Source organism: Gambusia affinis, linkage group LG05, assembly GCF_019740435.1.
Source record: "Gambusia affinis linkage group LG05, SWU_Gaff_1.0, whole genome shotgun sequence".
Lineage (NCBI taxonomy): Eukaryota > Metazoa > Chordata > Actinopteri > Cyprinodontiformes > Poeciliidae > Gambusia > Gambusia affinis.
The window spans coordinates 3,836,760-3,856,307 of NC_057872.1; the positions used below are offsets into that span (position 1 = coordinate 3,836,760).

Here is a 19,548-nt window from a genome sequence, read left to right on the forward strand (position 1 = left end):
AATAATTCATGTTGAGATTCTGTTAAAACATTATGAGTAATTAAAGTATTACCTATAGAGAATAACTCTTAGCATCTTCATTTAGTCTAAATCCAGATTAGGACGTTGAACACCATGTTTGCATTAGACTGTTTATTTGTTCAGTAACCAATGGTTACCATGAAATGAAAGAAAGAGGAGAGAAGGAAAGATCTTCACGTATCAAATGGACAGTGTGAATAAAACATGTAAAGTGTTTATATTACATTTAACTACCTAATGGAAAAATAATAAAATAAACTGTTATATTTTTAACTCTCATATCAGGCAGATTGACTGAAACTGCACGCATGTTCTGTTGTCAATCATTGGCTTTTGCTGAAATCCCAGTGTATGTAACCATGACAACAGTCTAAAGTTTATTAAGATAACATTGAAATAAACCTGGGAAGGTGGATAAATGTTAAGATAGCAGAGCTCTGTTTCGGTCTTAGCCTCTGCTGGAAGTGGATTATCTACAGCACATGTGCCAAATCTAGACGGCCAGAACTATTTTTGTGGCAGGAATAGAACTTTAAGATAACAGCTGCATGCTTAAATATCAAATCAAATTCATTTTATTAGTATTGTACCAAATTACATCAATGTTAAAGATGACATTTTTCTGAGTGTTCTTTGAATCCAGAGAAAGATGTAATAATTTCATCAGTTAATTAAAAGTTCGCTTTATCAATACATTCTGATACAAACGACTCTGAGGACATTCATGATCTGAAAATGGAAATCAGGGGATTTCGACACCCTGATATACAGTATCAATACTTCCTATCAACAGAACCTTCTTTTAAAAATCACAAGTTATTCCTTTAAGAAGTGGAGTGAAACCAGCGTAAGACACTAATCATAAATCAAATGCTACTTTACAAAGCTACTTTAATCTTCTATAATGACAGTAAAGATTATTATTACTGCATCAGCCTTTAGTCTAAACAATTTGCTGGATGTTTTAACCAGAAAGCCAGAGGTTGGACTAACTTGTGAATGAACTTTATATTAAATAATAAGAAAATAATGATGAAATATTTAGGTTAGCTGCTCTGAGTTCCACATCCGCCTTTCCTGACGATGGGCTCACCTCAGAGTCGCTGCTCAGCGTCTGCTGCTGTAACGTGAGTGTGAGTTGACCCGGCTGTTCCGGCTCCTGCTGACACTCCACCTGCACAGAGACCAGAGGTCAGCCGCAGGAAGCTTCCTCCTGCGGCTGACCTGGAGCGCTGTGTTCACCTCTGTGATGGGGAAGGCCTGCTGCTGCGTGTCCTCACACAGGCTGACCACAAACAGAACCTCGGAGGTGAGCAGCAGGCAGCCGGCGTGCTCCTGACCCGATCCGCTCACTATGGTCACCTCCAGGGCCATGTGGAGCTCCGGGCGTCCCAGAGACTGCAGCATCTTCCTGTGGTCACAACCAAGGAGCAAACAGAACGGATCGTCATCTTTTCTATACGGTCTAATTTATTGCTCAAAATTTACTCCTCGGCAAACCATTCATGCCTTCGTGTGCTCTAGGTTTTCCTTTAGTTCTCTGTGTGATTCAGACCTCACACATGTTCAGCAGTGACTCTGTGTGTTCGGCCATGTTCCTCTGACAGTGTTTACTTTGGGAGGCAGGTGCTGGCGTTGCGGGGCAGATGTTGAAGCGAGCACAGTTGGGCACGTTGGGTCTGCTCAGTGTTACGCCGCTCGCAGCCAGAGCTCTCATAAGTACGGACTACCTGTTGTTGTAAAAGGCAGTGACGAATGCCTGATGGAAACCAGTTTGACGGCTTTGTGGTTCAAGTAAAACACGGGAGAACATCAGATGTATGTATAAACACTCCGCTAAGCCCCTCAGCTGATGACAGCTCCAGAGGAATGTTTTCATGCATCAACAATTTGGACATTTTCCTGATGGCAGCTTAAAAAACTAGCAGGAATAAATGTTTGATAGCTATGGAAACCAAACCAAGCCCTCAATAAAATGTCATAAAGACTTATTAAGCAGCTCATGATAACCTTCTGTACATAAAGGCTGCTCATAAATCTTTCTTGAATGTTTCTATGAAGCCGTACTGGAACCTTTAACACACTGGTGACTGGAGGTGCACAGAGTATCTTAATTTTGAGTCACCATCAGTCGGCCGATACTTACATGTGGAATTTTTCTGAACTACTCTAACAAGGTCCAAAAATCAACCACTGTCCCCTTTTGCTCTGCCCACCCACCTACTTTTCACTTATTTTTGAGAGCACTGCATCATGTGCAGTTAAAACAAGTTTGTATTGTTCAATACTTTTCAATAAAATAAGCCTGGGACATTGAAGGAGTAATGTGAACGCCTGACAGTGTCTGCTGGGGAAAAAAAATAAATAAATCAGTATCAGCAAAAATCAGAATCAGGCTTTTCAAAGATTGGTCAGAAAAAAGCAACCAGTGCGCCCTACTACTGCGTGGATAGAAAACAGAACCAACAGGTAACTTCCTCTGGGTTTTCTGCTTTATTTAAAATCCTAATAAAGTTATAATGTACCACCTTCCAAACTCAGCCAATAGAATGGCATTTGTTGCACTCAAATGGCATTTTGCTCCTTTTGAGTGCAACAATTAAACACCTCTGCTCAGATTTGTAGCTAAATGGTAAGAATAACTGTAGCGGAGTATTTATGAGAACAGGGAGAGGCAGACTGGCTACCATGTGTGGGACTCAAGGTAAAGAAAGAAATGCGGACGTCTTTGTAAACTAAACAGTGGAAATGACGGAGGGTAAAGCTAGAGAAAAATACATCACTTCCTGGAGAGAAACCAAGAAAAGCACAAAGGCAGAAGTGAAAACACATGCCCCACTTATAATAAGGAGAACTGGGCAACAGTAAAGCTGTAGAAGGGAAGAGATGTTTTAACGGCTTCAGGGTCATACCAGACATATTTCAGGTGGCTGTTGGAGGCCAGAGCAGACTTTTCTTCTGCAGGCAGGTAGAGCTGTTTAGGAAGCTGCCACAGGCCCGCTCCGTGGAGGATCCCTGAACACAGCACAGCATGGACAGTTTACCATTACAAGCTTCACACAGATTTAAACTCTTGTTTATTACCAATTCTGTTCATTTTTAAAGACGAATGGTTACAGAGTGGATGTTTAACCCATAAGCATGTGGTCAGTTTTCTTTCAGCACTACAGCAACAACCCAGTGATTCATAAAGAACACAGTGGACTCCATCAATGATGTCACTGCAGTGACACCGGACACGCTGTGCAGCCCTGAGAGAGAGAGACAGAGACAGAGTGTGTGTGTATGTGCGCGCATTTGTTTGTGATACCTCGTGGGAACCATTTTCCTGACACATACTATGTTGTGGGGACCCACTGCTATTTGTGGGGACCAAAGCCTGGTCACAAGGGAAAACGCTGTTTTGGGGTCAGGGGTCACATTTAGAGCTACAGTGTGAATTGAGCTTTGATTAGGGTGAGGATAAGGGTTCAGTTTAGGCTGTAGAAAAGAATGGAAGTCAATGGAAAGTTCCCATAAAGATAGCCAGACAAACGTGTGTGTGCGTGTGTGTGCGTGTGTGTGTGTGTGTGTGTGTGTGTGTGATGCGCTGCAGATCATCAAACTGTTGTGTAGAAGTTTGGAGGAATGTCTTTAAATTCTATTTTTATTTTGCAAAAAAAAAAAAAGCATTATTAAAATTCTAAGCAGAAAATGCTACAAAGATCCAACAAATCCGTTTTTCTTCAACTTCAAATTAGTGCACTTATATATTATATTCTGGAAGTTATGTTTACAATACATAACAGTACTAAACAAATGGAACGTTGTATTTCTATTTATGAATAATCTGCAAAGAAACCGAAGAAAGATTATTATCTGCTTTTAAGAAAATAATAAAAATATTCAGTCTAGGTGTAATAAAGTTTACTGATTTATTAGTGTGTTGTACTGTTACAAAAATTATATATTTTTTCTTTATTATTTTTATTTATACACATTGCCTGTTGTGTCTAAGATTTATCTACATGGACGGTTGAATGATGCTTTTGACAGAAGGGGTAGAATATTTACGATTTTTTTCTTTAAACTACTGCTTTTCATTCAAAACTTTTGTTTATCTCAACATGTGACATATTCATTTTAAACAGTAAATATGCTAAATAGACTCATTATGATCATCATGTAGTCGGAACACCCAGCAGTGTCACAAAAACAGCAGAACTCACAGTAGAGTTCTTCGGTTTGAGCTTCTGTACCTTTTAGCTGCAGCACAGTGTGTGTGAGGGCGTGTGTGTGTCAGGGCGTGTGTGTGCGGGCGTGTGTGTGCGGGCGTGTGTGCGTTTTTAAGCTTGTTTTCATGTGTTGAGCTCAGAGCAGGTCAGTCAGACTGGAGGCCAGTCTCTGGGGAGGATTCGTTCTTATGCAGAGTTGTTCACCTCATTGGTGGTTTATGTGCTGCAGCCAAGACTTGTTAGCACCAACACACACCAGCCTCTGACCCTCTCCCAAGCCCTGCTCTCTCCCCCTAATAAAACACTAAGTAACTCCAGAGAGCTGCGCCGCCTGGACGAACAAGTGTTTGTGCATGTATGATTAGACACATAAGTGTGTGTGTCGGGGGTCTTTCAGCAGCTCTCTCCGGGGTCCTGCTTTAATAAACACTTGCCTCCTGTATGCAGCTGAGATGTGTGTGTGTGTGTGTGTGTGTGTGTGTGCGTGGGTGGGTGGGTTTGGGGGAATGTCCGTCCACTGACGGATTCATGATTTTCCTGACACACTAATTCAGACATGTGTTTATTATTGCCTTGGGCTGCTTAGAACGTTCTACATAATTCACATATCTTGAGCTTGGCTAAATAAATTGTTCCAAGGCCAAACTCCGCTTTGCTGCTGAATGTGTGGTCCAAAAAAATAAAGTGCTTTTAAGTTTAGAGCGTTACAGTTGGCATCTGTACATAACAGATTTTACATGTGTATAACATGAGGAACTGGAGTTTCAACACCACAGGATGACTGAGGACCAGGAATCTGTTTAGCTCAATAGGAAACATGGATGGAGCCATGCTTACGTTATGCTTCATGTTTTTTCAAATTTCACTGTATATATATTTTTTAATTCAATAAGTTAGAGTCAGTGACATAGCTTTGGAATGGAGTCTGCGGGCCTGCCATCCTCACCATATCCAGTTTGTGACACCAGTTCAGCTGCTCCTCCGATGGGTTTGGTGAAAACTCCCACAATTCCTTTCCCCACTCCAGAGATCATCCCCTTGGCTTTGCTCCCAGCTGAGCTCTGCGTCTCCCAGTTCTTCTGGAAGTTCTGCATGGGTTGGTCCACGATGCCTGCTACGGCTCCTGAGAGAGGAAGAAGAGAAAAATCTGGAATGTAGAAACTATCCATTTGGCTGAATAAATACTGAGATGACATGTAATGTGTGTGTGGATTAAAAAAGGTTATTATTCATGTGATGTTTGGTCAGTGATGATGACTGGATCAGGGATTATAACATTAAAACTGCAGTGTGAGAGCATGTTACAAAAAATATTTTTTTTTTAACATCTTTTTTTAAACTGTCACCACATTGTGACAGTATGAGATAGATGATCTGAGAAAAAGAATAATCAAAAAAATCAAACCCCTCTACTTTCTCCCAGTGGTAACTACAAACAGAGCAAGGAGGATCTTAGTGCTGCCAATCAAGCCCGTGTGCCTGCTGCTCACCCTCCTTGCTCTCTTCTATGCTACAGCCCTTCCCTGTCAGCAGAGCCTGACATTAATGCTAAGGTTAGTTAGCACAGCCACCAATGGTTATGTTCTAACAGTGTGTTGTTTCTCCGCAATTAGCACGAGAATAATTGACAGCGCTAAGCCCCGCCTCCTGCCTCTGATTGGTTGCTTTTGGTTTGGAGTGGTGCATTTCTTCAGATGGCAATAGTAGCTCAAGGGAGAAGTGGAGGAGATCAATCTTTTAACAGTTTCTCTGTCTCACATTATGCTGTCACGACATGGTGACACTTTTAAAAAATATGGGAAAAGAAAATATTGTTTTAATAAAAGTTACATACCAGAGCTTTAGCTGATAGACAAAGCATTTCTTGGTGATTGTGGCAATACAGTGTGTGACTGTTTGGGTCTGATTTGAGTTTCTTTGCTCTCTCAGCTTTTATAAGGTCCCTCTGCACTCTGTAACACATGTGTTGCTGCGTTTTATTGGACAGCAGAGAGAACATGTTCTTCTCCGCTCTGGGTGACCTAATGCTGCAGCGGGAGGGATTGTACATTTGGGTTGGCCGATGGAAAATAACTAACAACCGAACTAAAAAAAAAGAGCCAATATTTTTACTTTTGATACTCTGCAGCTACACATGTAAAAATAATAATAATAATAATAAAAAAAAAATGACAAAGATTCTGGTTGGATGAACAGCTTCTGAACCTGTGTGGACGTCTTCGTACCTAACAGGCTGATTCCGAGGCGAGACAGTCCCTGTCTCAGTCCGTCCCCCAGGCTCTCTGGAAGCTGCCGTCTCCACTCCTCCTGCCGGGTGTAGTGCTCTTCATCCAGGGACAGGCGGTCCATGTTCCGCGCCAGACTGGTGGCCAGGTTAGTGATGGATGTCAAGGTGCCTAAGAACGGGAGGGAAAAAATGTTTTAAACATTCGGCGTTTACAGTGATTCAGAGAACGCTCTGAACAGGCAGAGAGGGGAGGGGGCGGAGGAAAAAAAGAAATGGAGAACTCAAATGAGAACAAATTAGGAGACTGATAAATCTAGATGTTCATAATGAATCTTCTCATCTGCCAAGAACTAACGCTGAACCACAAATGAACTTTAATAAGCACAGAGTGTAAAGTTTAAGAGAATAAATGTGTCATGACTCAAAATTCTGGGAGAAATTCAAAAGAAACTGAAGCGTTACAAAAAAACAAAAAACAGACCAACATTTTAATCCACAAATAGAACAAAGAAGAAGAGCTGGGAAGGTTTGCGATACCTTTTGAGATGTGCTTAACAAACGACGTGGTCCCTCTGGAGACCCCGCTGACAAAGGCCCCGGGCCCCCGGGTCAGGCCCTCGTAGGGGAGGCGGAAGAAGTCGGACACGCCGTTGCCGATGCTGCGCACCAGGCTGGCGGGACTGCCGAGGATCTCCAGGGACCCCACCACCCAACCTGGGACCCAGAACACACACCTCAACACCACAGAGGAAACCAGCCAGGTCACTTTGTCATACCGGGCGCCGAGTGATGGGGCCAAACGAAATAAAAAAATAAAATAAATTATGACAATAAAGTCATAACATTAGCAGGATAAGGACACAATATTACCACACAAAAAGTCGTAAAATTATGAGAAAAAGTTGTTTTTATGAGGAAAAACTAACAGAATTATTAAGGTCTGATGTGAACGGCTTCTCAAAGTCCTGCTGCTTAGAATGATTTCATACTGATGCACTAACAGATGAAGTATTTTCCTATATGCAAGACTATAACTTCACACAATGCACAACATTTAATATTTTAATAAAAATAAATAATACAGGAGTTCTCATAAAAAATATTTTATTCTGGTAATATTATGACTTTATTCTTATATTATTACATATTTTTCTGGTGATACTTTTTCTGATTATGTGACTTTATTATTTGTCTTACTATGACTTTATTCTCACATTCTTCCATATTTTTCTGGTAATATTATGACTATTCTTGTATTATGATGCCTTTATGCTGGTAACAGGACTATACTCTTGAATTCTTATGACTTTTTACAGAAGAACTCTAATCATTTTGTCTTACTCTTAATGAGTAGTGAATCTCACACAGAGGGATTTGAACTGGTTCCAGATCCAGGTCAGAAAGCTAGAAAGCATATTTTGAACAGTTGTTACATCTTGTCGTATAATTCTTAAAAAGAAATCTGATGTGCTGATCATCTACCTTGCCCTTGTTTTGTTTTTTTATTTATCCAAAAATATCTTGTTTTTTCCCCCCAGCCAAATCATTTCCTCACAGTCAGTAAAGCTGAAAAAACCTGGACGGGCAAAAATGTTGCTTTGACGTTTCAATATTTGGAGGGAAGCTCCATTATGTAATAAAAGATCATTTTCAAATCAAACTCAGCTGGAAGGTTTCAAACTGCTGACAGACGTTTTGTGTCCAGCAGCGAGGAAAAGGCATCCATCTACATCACTTCCTCTCGGATGAGTCGTCCATATGCGTGCCTGTACAGAAATCTTCCTCTCGCTGCCAAAAGCTATTTGAAATAATCATTCCAAATTCGTATCTTAGGAATACAAAGACTTATCAGAAACGTCAGGAAAAAAAAAAAAAAAGGAAAAGCCACACCTGCATGTAATCATACGCGAGCCTCAGTGAGATTTACAGCCTCCTACTATCTCACCTCTCTCATTCATCCAGAGAGTCCCGCTCTGATGGCACGGCTCACTGATATTTATGCTCTGAGAACTGCATCACAAAAATCAAGCAGCCATTTGTCAGGACGCCAGGTCCTGCTCTGCTCTCGTTCTCTGTCAATTTGTGCCTGAGCTTCGGGTTCTAATTGAAGGAAACCAAATCCAGTGGGAACCGGCGGCCCTGTCGGTTTTATAGGGTCTCAGAGTTGTGGCTTTGGAGAAGTGAACAGTTAAACGGGAGATGATGTTTAGAAGCCGGAGCTTTCTGCCGCTAAACACACACCGACACGTTTGGTGCGCTAGCGGGAACGCGGTAGGCCTTTAATGAGCCTTCTAACGTCCTAATATGTATTTTTATGCGCCTGCATGTTAGATTGTGTGATTGGGGGGATCAGACTGTTCTCCTTTAATAAGCCTCGGAGCGCAACGCTTCCCAGAGCCGCTCTCCGTCTCTGATGGCTGCAGGAGAAGACGGCGGTGAGGTGATCTGCTGAAATACGAGCAGAAAGCGGCGCTCTAATGAGAGACAGCAGGAAGGAGAGTGTGTTGCTGATTTCTGCTGCGGACATGATGGGGTTAAGTCACACCATGTGTGGGAGGCTCAGAGCGGACGGTAGGACAACGCTCAGGAGACACACAGGGCCGTCTACCTGCTCCTGCTGCTGCTGCCCACAAATGAACCATAAAATACTGTTTTCAAACAAATTACACACCGTGACTCATCGGTTAGCAGTAAATCACCACTGAGGAACAAAGCAAATCTGTCTTGGGGTTTCTGCTCCCACTTGTTAACTCTAGTGACCAGAGACTGGCAGCTGGTTCTGCAATGAGTTTCCATGCTGCACAAAGAAAAAAAGACGTGGAAATTTCTGTATTCATTAGTTCTGTCAATCGATTTAAAAATGTCATCAGATTAATCACAACTCTCAGCTTGAAATATAGAAATGCATGGAGTTGCGGTTGTTGCAGGTAAGGAGATCTGCTGCATTCCAGCTAATTAAAATTCAACCAATTATCTGATTATTTTATAGCAGGAAGCAGGTCATGTAATATTCTCCCAGAATTCTACAGCAACTAAGGGAGACTTACTCCTCTACAAGCAAACTTGTTCAGGAAACAACTGACGGATAAGATGTTTAAGGTTTTATTATCTAATCTGTGAGGCCCTACCGCTTTCTGATACCACCCTGGGCAACTGCCTGTATCAGAAACCGCCACTGTACGCACATTTTTAAAAAAATGTTTTATTTTCTTAAACCAAACATGCCTGAATGTTCTCAGTTTTCTGGCAGGATATTGATTCAGATTTAGAAATATCCCTCTCCATTCACTTCCTATAGATCTTGTGCGATGAGGTCACAGTCTCTTGTCCTGGTCCAGCTGAGGGATCGGTGTAATTCCTGTGTAATGTGCAGCTCGTACACATCGATGTGACACGCAGGTTAGCAACGCAACACAAGAAAGATCAAAAATATTCAACTTCTGTTGTTGTCACCTTTCACTACCACTCACTGCTCTCCATGCTGAATCCATAACACACTGCTGTGAACTAGATAACGCTCCATAGGAGAAAGACTGTTAGGTCTAAATAGGCAGCTTGACTAATCTGCATCATGTAATATTCAGGAGGATGTTAATAGAGGAGTAACATTACGTGGCGTCACAAAAGTCCCTACCGGCTCTGAAGAGCGCTCCAGCAGCGTAGTGCATGGCTAAAGCGTGAACCAGTTGTCTGGCGGTGGTGAACACCGGCCCCCTTTCAAACACAGAGAAGGACAGGGGAGTGTGGTCTGAGGCGATGTAGAGCTTCAGGGAGGCGTGGATGCTGACCAGCAGGTGGACCGGCTGGATGGAGAGCCTCTGCAGCCTCACAGGGTGAACCAGCGCCTGCACCGACTGCAGCATCTGCATCCAGAACCCAGGAGAGACGAAAACAAACGACTCAGATTAACATCATCAGGTTCATGTTACTCCTGCTCTCAAAACAACTGACATGACGCCTCCTGTCAGTCCACTGGGTTTATTATTATTACCAATAACAATAAGAAGAATTTCAATAATGTTTCCTTATAGAAACCCTTTTAAGCTACTTTGAATAATTAATGAAGCATAATGAACTGTTTGATAACTAGGACCAACTGGAATGTATGTATGATTGAACTGAAATGATTTTTTTTGTAGAATGCCTCAAGATGACATTTGTTGTGGATTGGTGCTACATAAACAAACTGAATTAATAATAAGAAATAGATAATAAATATTCTTCAGTGATGCCAGTTTTGAGCAGCAGGACAGCCTGATAACTGCAGCGTCTTGGTGCATTGTGTGGATGCTCCGGGTCTAAAGCCCAGGAAGGTTGGTGCAGATTTTATTTGCAGCATGTTCCACAAATTGTGCGGATAAAAGACGTGAGAGTGGGACGGATCAGTCCGGCTGGACTGATGAGAATATTTATGCCAAACAAACTACAGGAATAATACCATGATGAGATACTGAAGTGTTGTGCCTTGTTACTGAACAAACAAAAATGAATATTAACAGCCACCAGAGATCAGAAACCAGTCGCGGAGCCAAAGGGATGTTAATGATAAAGCAAATAAAAATAATCCTTTACAGCCTCGTATGAGACCCAGTTTTAAAGCAGCTCAGAGCTCCTGATTTGGGATGTTTTAGGATCGGAGCGTTGGGCTTTAACGCCAATTTCTCTGTGGTTTCCTGCAAATAAATTCACCTGATGTAGGACTCTTCCATTTTTTTGTTGCCCATTTTCTTCGCCTTAATGTTGACTGATAAGGCAGAAATGCCTCACTAAGTATCCGAGGTAACGAGCTTCTCTACCTGAGTGACTCTTCCAGATTTACACAAGAGTTAAGAACTGTATTTACAGGCAGGCTGTTTTCATAAAGAGGCGAGTCTTTCTTTGTTTGATATGATAAACAGGATTAGCAGCAGAACAATGTTAAATGATCCAGGAGTTGCTCACCTGCTCAGGGACGATCAGAGCTCCCGGCTCTCGGCCCCTCTTGGCCTCCGCTGGCCTGCTGGGGATGTAGGTGTCGAACAGCGTCTTGATGTAGTAAACAAAAGTGTCCTCGATGTAAACTCTGGCAGGCTGGAGCTGGAAATTGACCTGAGGTGAAAAACAAAACAAAGCTTTTCCTGAGACCTGCTACTTTAAAAGAAAAAAAAAAAACAAGAGAGCTTTAGATGAATATTACCAGCCTGTCGCTCACTGTGACAGCTCACCATTTTGGTTTATTACAAAGGTATTAGCTTTTAGCGCCTCCTGAAAATAATAAAAGTACTTAGAGTCTCATTACAACCACAAACTCCAATGCATTTTATCTCAGGTTGGGCAATTAACATATTCATTTTGATTAATTATTTGCATTGATTTTAATACACATAAACAGGTTAATCTTTTTCACATACAGAAGTTCCAGCTGGAACCTTTGCACTGTGTTTCTGCTCTGCCTGTAAATCTGATGCAAAACGTGACGTCCACCAACAACAATGGATGACAAAACCACTTCGCTCCAACCATTTGGGATTCACTTATGCTTCTGAAAATAATCTGATTGGACGCTGAAAAAGATTATTGTTGTGTTCAAGTTGTGCTAAAAGCAGTTAGCCTAACAGCGAGGCTAGTGACGATTAAAATAGCATGTCGATGCTAAACTTGATGCAGCAGAACGTTAGAATAATCCAGTCCTCAACCACAACTAAGTCCAAGGAAAAATGTGTCTCGAAACTTGAAAACTGATGAACAAAAAAACAACAAACCTCGGGGTCCGATCACTGATCTTTAAAAAGATTGACATGTCGATTCAGAATTTGGTCAATAATGATTTCTTTGTCTGAGATGTTCTAGAAATATAGCAAGAAAGTTGCTGAGTTGGTAACAGTGTGGTGACCTGACCTGGTGGGTCAGTCTGTCAGTCAACTCTCTGTCACACAGTGGTTGGTTTTCAGATGTTAGCTGAGTTAGATAAGATCAGTGAATAAGATCAGCTTCTACGTATCGGTCAATCAGCGACTGTCCAGAATTAAGGCAATCGGGGCCAATTTATCTGTGCACCTCTAGAACAAAATGTCATTCTGCTGATGACTGCAGCAGCGTCTAATACATTGTACATTAAGTAGGGGTTAGCCACTCGGCTGCTACCAGCCATTCTACCTCATGTACGCCGAGGAAGGAAATGCACAAGGGGAAAAAAACTGAAAATGAGTTTAACCTCCTCCACAGTGCGCCGGTCCCCAGTCAATGTCATCCTCAGCTGGAGGAAGCAGGAGCGTTTGAACTCCTCTAACCCTTCGGAGGAATCGCCGGGATTGACGTCGATGCTCCAGGCACCCCCAGGTTCAGACGGCCCCCTCTGATCTTGGCACAGCAGGACAGGGAAGTGGAAACTCGTCCGGTTGTACAGCTGGTTGTCGACTTGCAGGCCGTAGCAGTAGACCTCGATCAGAGACGCGTCGGCCATCAGAACGGAGAGGGAGCAGGAAGCCATGGCGGAGTCTTCAACCAGCTCGGGGTGTAAAGAGGCGGGGGCCGGACCGAGGCTGAGCAGCAGCTTGGTCAGCGTGAGCCTCAGCAGCTCCATGGAGCCGCTGGGGTTGGTGATGTCATCACTTATCACGACGCTGGCCTCACTCAGGAGGATCCTCACAGACAGTTTGGAGGATCTAACAAACAAAACAGAAGCTGTCAAGAGTTCAACCTAAAAACCAAAAACAAAACAACAAAAAAAACTGGCCTGCTGAACAGCAGCAGACAGATTATGTTTTTCTGTAAAGTAAATATTTCCCAGCATGGCCTGTCGATGATGCTTGATTGATTACAAAGAATAATAAGATACCAAACCCATTCATCTTGGGTCCTGTGAATTTTCGACCAGAACAAGAACAAAGATCAGAGTCTGATGTCATCAGTTTACTTTTACCTAACAAAGCTCATTATGATTATATCCTGTTTTGGCAAAATGTCGCAGCAGCCCCTGTGTTGATGTAATGGAATAAAGCTGTAATAAAACGCTCTGCTGCGCAAATAATTTCAGCCATGACAGCAGATGGAGCTTTTATTGCCCCCCTGTGGTGGAAAACGACGGCTGCTTCCTTACATCTGCCCTAACAAATAAAAATAAAAAAACATCCACAATAATCATTAAGAGAGTTTTGTAGGGTAAATGAAAAGCACATGAGCGGATATTTGAATGTTAGAATAACATGCAGGAGCTTTTTCTATTATTATTATTTAATTAAAAAAAATAAAATAATGAAAACCAAGAAAGCAGACTGCGAGGCAGAAAGCAGTACCTGTTGTGCTGGTTGATGACGGCCTCCACGCCGCCTTCTGGGGCCAAAGACAGAACCAAGGTGCCTCTCTCATACGCCACATGTACGTACAGACAGCCAAAGCCTGGCAGGAACACCACCTGATGGGTAAGAAAGAAAAACACAAACCTTTCTTTAAAAAAAGAAGAGCTGATCTTTGCATACGATCATTTTGGCCTTGAATAAACTCTCAGGATGAAATGTTAAACTCTCTGCTTCCCTCTAACCTCCACCATCCCAGGTTACGAGTCATCAGAAACTCACGACCAAAGGAAGACCATCCGGCGCTCGGTGCTTCTCCGAGCAGTCATAACAAGTCTGACCTTTCACCTCCCACCTCCACCACTCGGGTCAGATTCAGATTTCACAGTAACCAGAGCTATGCAGCCCTTGTGTCAACCCCAGCTCACAGCTGCCTAGACACAACACCAAACACTCCTCCTTAACAACTAATTAATGCCAAACATCCACACTCACCAGAGGACTAACACACACACGCGTGCACACACCCCTACACGTGCATACACACACACAGACACGCACACACACATCCACAAACAGACAGAACCAAACTTTCTGACACATAAAACCTGCTTTTCTGGGACATGCCAAACTTGTTCTCTTAACACAAAGCTCAATGTTGCTAAAAATTAAATAAAAAAATAAGAGCTAACATTTAGCTGAAGAGTTTTTACTGTCATTGTAAGTCTGGTTACTAGTCAGCTAACTCAAAACATCAACTTTGCCAGAAGAGAAGAGAGATCTCTGGCGCCATCTAGCTGTGGAGGGCGTGTTCAGCGGGGATTTCTTGTTCTTGGAAATCCATTAACTCCAAGTTAGAAGGTAAGGTCAACCAAATAGTTGTTAAAAGGTATTAAAAAAAAATGTGGATATGGAAAGTTTATTTTGTAGAGGCGGGTGGATGGATAACGACTTCACTTCGCATCAGACAGGAAAGCAAATCTTTTACCTGCGTGCCGGGACAGTTGATGTCGATGGGGTCTGTCCAGTCGGTGGCGCTTTTTTCTGACATGGTCTTCAGCTGCAGGGTGGGCAGCAGCTCTCTCTGCCTGCACTCTGGGAAGCTGGAGAAGTGGTGATAGAGCTCATGGTGGAGGGAAGAGTCAGCAGGCAGCAGGCGGCAGAACACCTCGCTCCTCTGCGTCTCTGTGACGGAGGAAACGAGGCGCTACGTTAGAAAATTGTCAGTGGAGAGAACGCTTTCTGTTCAGATCAAAGGAGACGAGAAACTGGGGTGAAGTAAATATTGATGAACAACTGGAGAGCTGAACGCCTTTGGGGATGTCTTTTCAGCTTCCCCAAAGCATAGTGCTGCCACCACCAAGTTATACTAATGGGACTGTGTGTTCAATACGTGTATTTTGCATAAAATGCAAAACGTTCTGTCTGTGTCTCATCTGATCAGAACATCTTTATGCTTGTTGTCTTTCCTCAGTGCGTTGTGGCAAACTACAAATAGTTTTTATGACTTTATTTATCCAGCATTGCTTCCTTTTTGTCACCCCTCCATAAAGCGCAATCACAACAAATTGTCTCAGAAATTATTGCGACAATCAATAATATTGTTGCTTTGAGGCCATTTTAAAATAATACAATGAAAGCACATCCTCCCCAAGAACAATAAACTTTAATTTCTTACAAATGTTTAACACTGGAACTGGAAACCATTTTAAATATCCAAAATGAACAACCAAAACATCAAAAACAATTGATACTAAAATCTCAATAAACAAAAAAGAGGCCGCTGAAGACTTGTGTCCTCTGGTCTCAGGGAGGAAGAGAAAAGAAACGAGAAAAATACCAAACAATCATGGAAAGGGAAATTATCAAGCTCGCTTTAATTTATCGTGCGATTAATTGATTAATTGATTAATTGCTTATTGCGACAGGCTGAGTGGAGAGCTTAACAGCTAATAACTAATCTGTCAACAGATTCTCTGACCTGAGCTGTACACCTCTGGTCAGTCTCCCTCTCTGTCTGTCCTGAAGGTTTAGATGGGCGTCTGTTTCTTGGTAGACTTGCAATTGTGACATAGACTTTTCCTCTCCAAATGAAGCTCTGAGACTTTCCGAAGCTTGAGATATTGTTTTAGAACTAACCCTGATATCAGCCTCCATAAAGCATTCTCCCTGACCTGTCTGATTTGTTCCTTGGTCTTCATGAGGCCTTCACAGAACATCTGGATTTACACTGAGACTAAATTACACTCTGCTTATTAATTAGGTGAGTTCTGATCTAATGTATACAAGCTGGTCTATCATGTACAATCTGAAGAAGACACAACAAAACATAAAAGAAGTCATGATATCCAGGGATTCAGGATGCTGTTTACCTTTGACATTCTCTTTAAGCAGCAGTGGAACAGGACACCTGTTTTCAATTAGCATGCGTGGACAGGGGTCCTCGTTTAACGTGATGTATGTCACTCCAAGATGTTCCTGATATGTCAGCACTACGGCTCTGCAAAACAAGAACGAACAAACAAACGCGTAAATAACTGTCCGCAAACTGTTCATGATGTCCTGTAACCGCACTGAGATAAGAGCTCACACACCCAGCAACAAATCAAAAAACGTTGGATCGTTTTCGCGTCCGTCTGTGGATGGGAGATAAACCTACAGGCAGAACCGCAGCCAAAGCCAAGAGGTGACACATCTTTACTCCGCAGGGCTCTGCGGCCGGGGTTTTATTTTGGTTTACGCTATATATCTGTGCTGATTACATGTGATTGTGAGCCAACGCACTAAATGAGAGGAGCCAGAATCAAAACCAGAACAGCAGGAAAACAGACAATGTATGTCCGCTGTGGCGCGTATGTCACTGCTGAGAGCTGTCCAAGCTGCCATCTAATCTGAACACAAGAACTGAAAATGGTAGAAAGGAGAAAAAGAAGTTGAGAAAAAAAAACAAAACAAAGAAGAGCTTCAGATCGATTACATAAGACAACTTTGGAGAGCGTAGCAGTGGAAACGCTGAGAGTATCTCTCTTCCTGCTTCACCTCCAGTGTTTAACAAAGTGTAGCTAGTTGGAGTCCAGAGGCAGCCAGGGTTGGTTTGCCCTGCTGTAAACTAGAAATGCACAGATTTTCACTTCCAACACCGACACTGATATCTGAGGCTTAGCACTGACCAGTACCGATCCGATTCAGGAAAACAAGAATTCACAAAAAATTTTACGTTTTTGAAACATGGACAAAAGTATTTGATCTAATGTACTGCACCAGTACAGCACACTTAAATACACACACAGCTTCATAAGTCTGGTGAGACATGTAAAAACAACAACAACACAACTTAAATTTTTTTTCAGTCAGCACAGTTAGATGATAGCAGTCAATGTAAACGTAAAATAAATAATAAACCGTGACATCGCTCATATCAAAGAGTTCTGCCCTTATAGATCGGATACATTGTCACTGACACCAAATCTATTTTCTTTTCCAATGTCAGGACTGATGCAGATATTAACGGATTGGTGCATTTCCACTCTAAACGCACTGCCACACCCACCTGGTGCACAGGCCACGCCCACAGTCCTGATCCACAGGTATGGACAGGCTCTGCCTGGGGAGGTCTGGTCTCACTGGAGCAGGGACGCTCCACGCTGCGTCTGCGGCTCCGACTGCAGCGTCAGGCTTTGAGACCAGGCTGAACAGCATGTGTCTGAGAGGCAAAGGGAACTCCACCGACCCCTGGACACCGGGCTGAAGGAGATCCCAGCACGGCACGGAGCACGGCTTGGCCAGAGACGACCCGCCTGAGGGAGGGACGGTGAACACGATGCTGTCTGGTACCTCACAGACCTGGTCAGGGGACAGGAAGGAAAATTTAAATGATCGGAGGTGGAGAGGACATCTTTTTGGCATAAAGGAGACATAAAGAACTAAAAATGGCACCAAAAACCAGATGAGCTAGAATAAAAGCAGGAAAGAAGGACCCAAGGCATACAATGCGCAAGTGATTACAACCGACGATACTTTGTAAAACCACAATGTTATTTTACTTTATTCCCTTTCCCTCTAAGCTTGGTGCTAAATTAGTAGCAGAGAAATCCTGCTGTGTTGGTTTAGCAGCTAGCGAGCGGTGAGCAGTGCAGACTTCAGAGATCAGGCACCAAGCATGATGAAGAGAGCAACTAGAAAGGCATTCCTGGCCTTGTTTGTGGTCTGTGTTTTTGCCAAATCTTCAGATTTTTTCGATTTTTTTTTTTAAATTCTCTCTCTCTTTTTTTTTTTTCTTTTTTAAGTTTTTTTCTTTCAGTCAATTAGGGGCAAACTGGCAAGCTTCACCATTATTCTAAAAGGAGATCTGAAGGACTGTTAAATGACATCACAGCATTGTTGCTCTCTTTGGGGACAGGCAGCAGATGAAAGCAAGCGGGGAAACCTGCATCCAATTCTGGGTGTTTGTCTAATGTCCCTATGAAGTGCCATTGCCACATGGGGAGAGCAGTGGAGGGAGGAGGGCTGGGGGAACATGATCTGATGGAAAACGGCTTGCAACACAGTGCGGCTGTGCATATATATATATATATATATATATATGTGTGTGTGTGTGTGTGTGTGTGGTAAGGGGTTTTGAGGATTGGTACTGGGGTAGACGAGTGTGCTGCAAAACGAATGAGCTGCATGTGTGAGGTTCAGCAGGAGGTCCAAGCAGGTGTTGCAGAATTCAAACTTCATCACCTGTCACACTTGTGCATTCTCCAGATGAATGAATGAGTGGGAAAACAAAGAGCGGCACAGTGTGTGGTACCTGTTCGCCTCCTCCTAAGGCGTGGTTGGTCAGCAGAGGTCTGTAGTGGACGCTGTAAGGAGTGTTGTTGACCAGGATGGTTCTGTCCTCTATCTGCAGGATCTGGACTCCGTGCCTCACTACAGAGGACACACAGAACTGACACACCTGCAGAGAAAAAAAAAAAAACACACACAAATACACTAATTACTCTAACTGTGTGACTTTTGGCTACATAACGTGTGGTTTCAGAAATAGATGTTCTTGCTGTCCAAAACAGCAGGAGAAACATATGTGAAAAATGTGGAAGAAGACATTTCAATTGTTATTATATATGGGTATGTTTGTTGCTATGGTTCTCTGGTTTTGTTTCATTTTTGTCTCTCTTTCTGCAGGTGTAGGAACAGACTCCTGGGCTCTTGACTTATCCCTCTTCTACTCCTATCCCCTCTTTTCCCTATGAACCTTTCCCCCACCTTTTCTCCTTTCTTTTCCGTCTCTGGTTTTACAAAAAGAAGCGAACACAGTTGAATGAATACACTACAAAACAATCTTAAAACTCTTAACATGCAGAAAGAGACTTGCTCTCTAAAAAACATGTCAGCATAAATATGCCAGGAGGATCCAGGAGGAGAGTCTTTCTCTCTCACCTTCTGTTTCCCAGGGAAGGCTCCCAGAGAGATGTCAACTTCAACGTATGCCTCCTCGTCCAGGGTGACCACCACGGAGCTCGTCCCCTCCTTCCATCGAGGAGAGGTCAGATCGTGAACCAGCTTCAGAGCCCTGGACTTGTGCACTGTGTTGGTGTGGGCCCAGTAGATGCCAATCTGAAAAGCTTCCTAGACGGCGGGGGGAAAAACAAGGATTCAGTGACAGAACAAAGCACTGAGAGGATGATGTGGGGAAGGCTGGGAGAAAAAGGATCAAATCACTGTCTGTCAGAGGAGACCGCATTTTCTAAAACCCCCCTCAAAAAACACACACAAAAAAACACTGGCATTTGATTGCATTTTGGAAACCGGCGCACGGTAAAGTCAG

At 42.8% G+C, this 19,548-nt stretch overlaps 1 protein-coding gene across 4 annotated transcripts in view; it reads right to left on the bottom strand.

The window, feature by feature from the left end:
- The window catches only part of LOC122830714 (vacuolar protein sorting-associated protein 13B-like), a 297,339-nt gene that overhangs the window by 1,096 nt on the left and 276,695 nt on the right, over positions 1-19,548 (bottom strand). For all 4 annotated transcript variants that reach the window (XM_044116313.1, XM_044116310.1, XM_044116311.1 and 1 more), the window contains 15 exons: positions 19,161-19,349; positions 18,532-18,678; positions 17,287-17,579; positions 16,109-16,236; positions 14,725-14,921; positions 13,737-13,855; positions 12,656-13,106; positions 11,404-11,550; positions 10,097-10,325; positions 7,000-7,176; positions 6,461-6,631; positions 5,182-5,358; positions 2,934-3,036; positions 1,264-1,432; positions 1,115-1,195 (listed from right to left, as the gene is read on the bottom strand). In XM_044116313.1, coding sequence (XP_043972248.1) covers positions 1,115-1,195; positions 1,264-1,432; positions 2,934-3,036; positions 5,182-5,358; positions 6,461-6,631; positions 7,000-7,176; positions 10,097-10,325; positions 11,404-11,550; positions 12,656-13,106; positions 13,737-13,855; positions 14,725-14,921; positions 16,109-16,236; positions 17,287-17,579; positions 18,532-18,678; positions 19,161-19,349 — 2,778 coding nt within the window. The remainder of the gene's footprint in view (positions 1-1,114; positions 1,196-1,263; positions 1,433-2,933; positions 3,037-5,181; positions 5,359-6,460; positions 6,632-6,999; positions 7,177-10,096; positions 10,326-11,403; positions 11,551-12,655; positions 13,107-13,736; positions 13,856-14,724; positions 14,922-16,108; positions 16,237-17,286; positions 17,580-18,531; positions 18,679-19,160; positions 19,350-19,548) is intronic.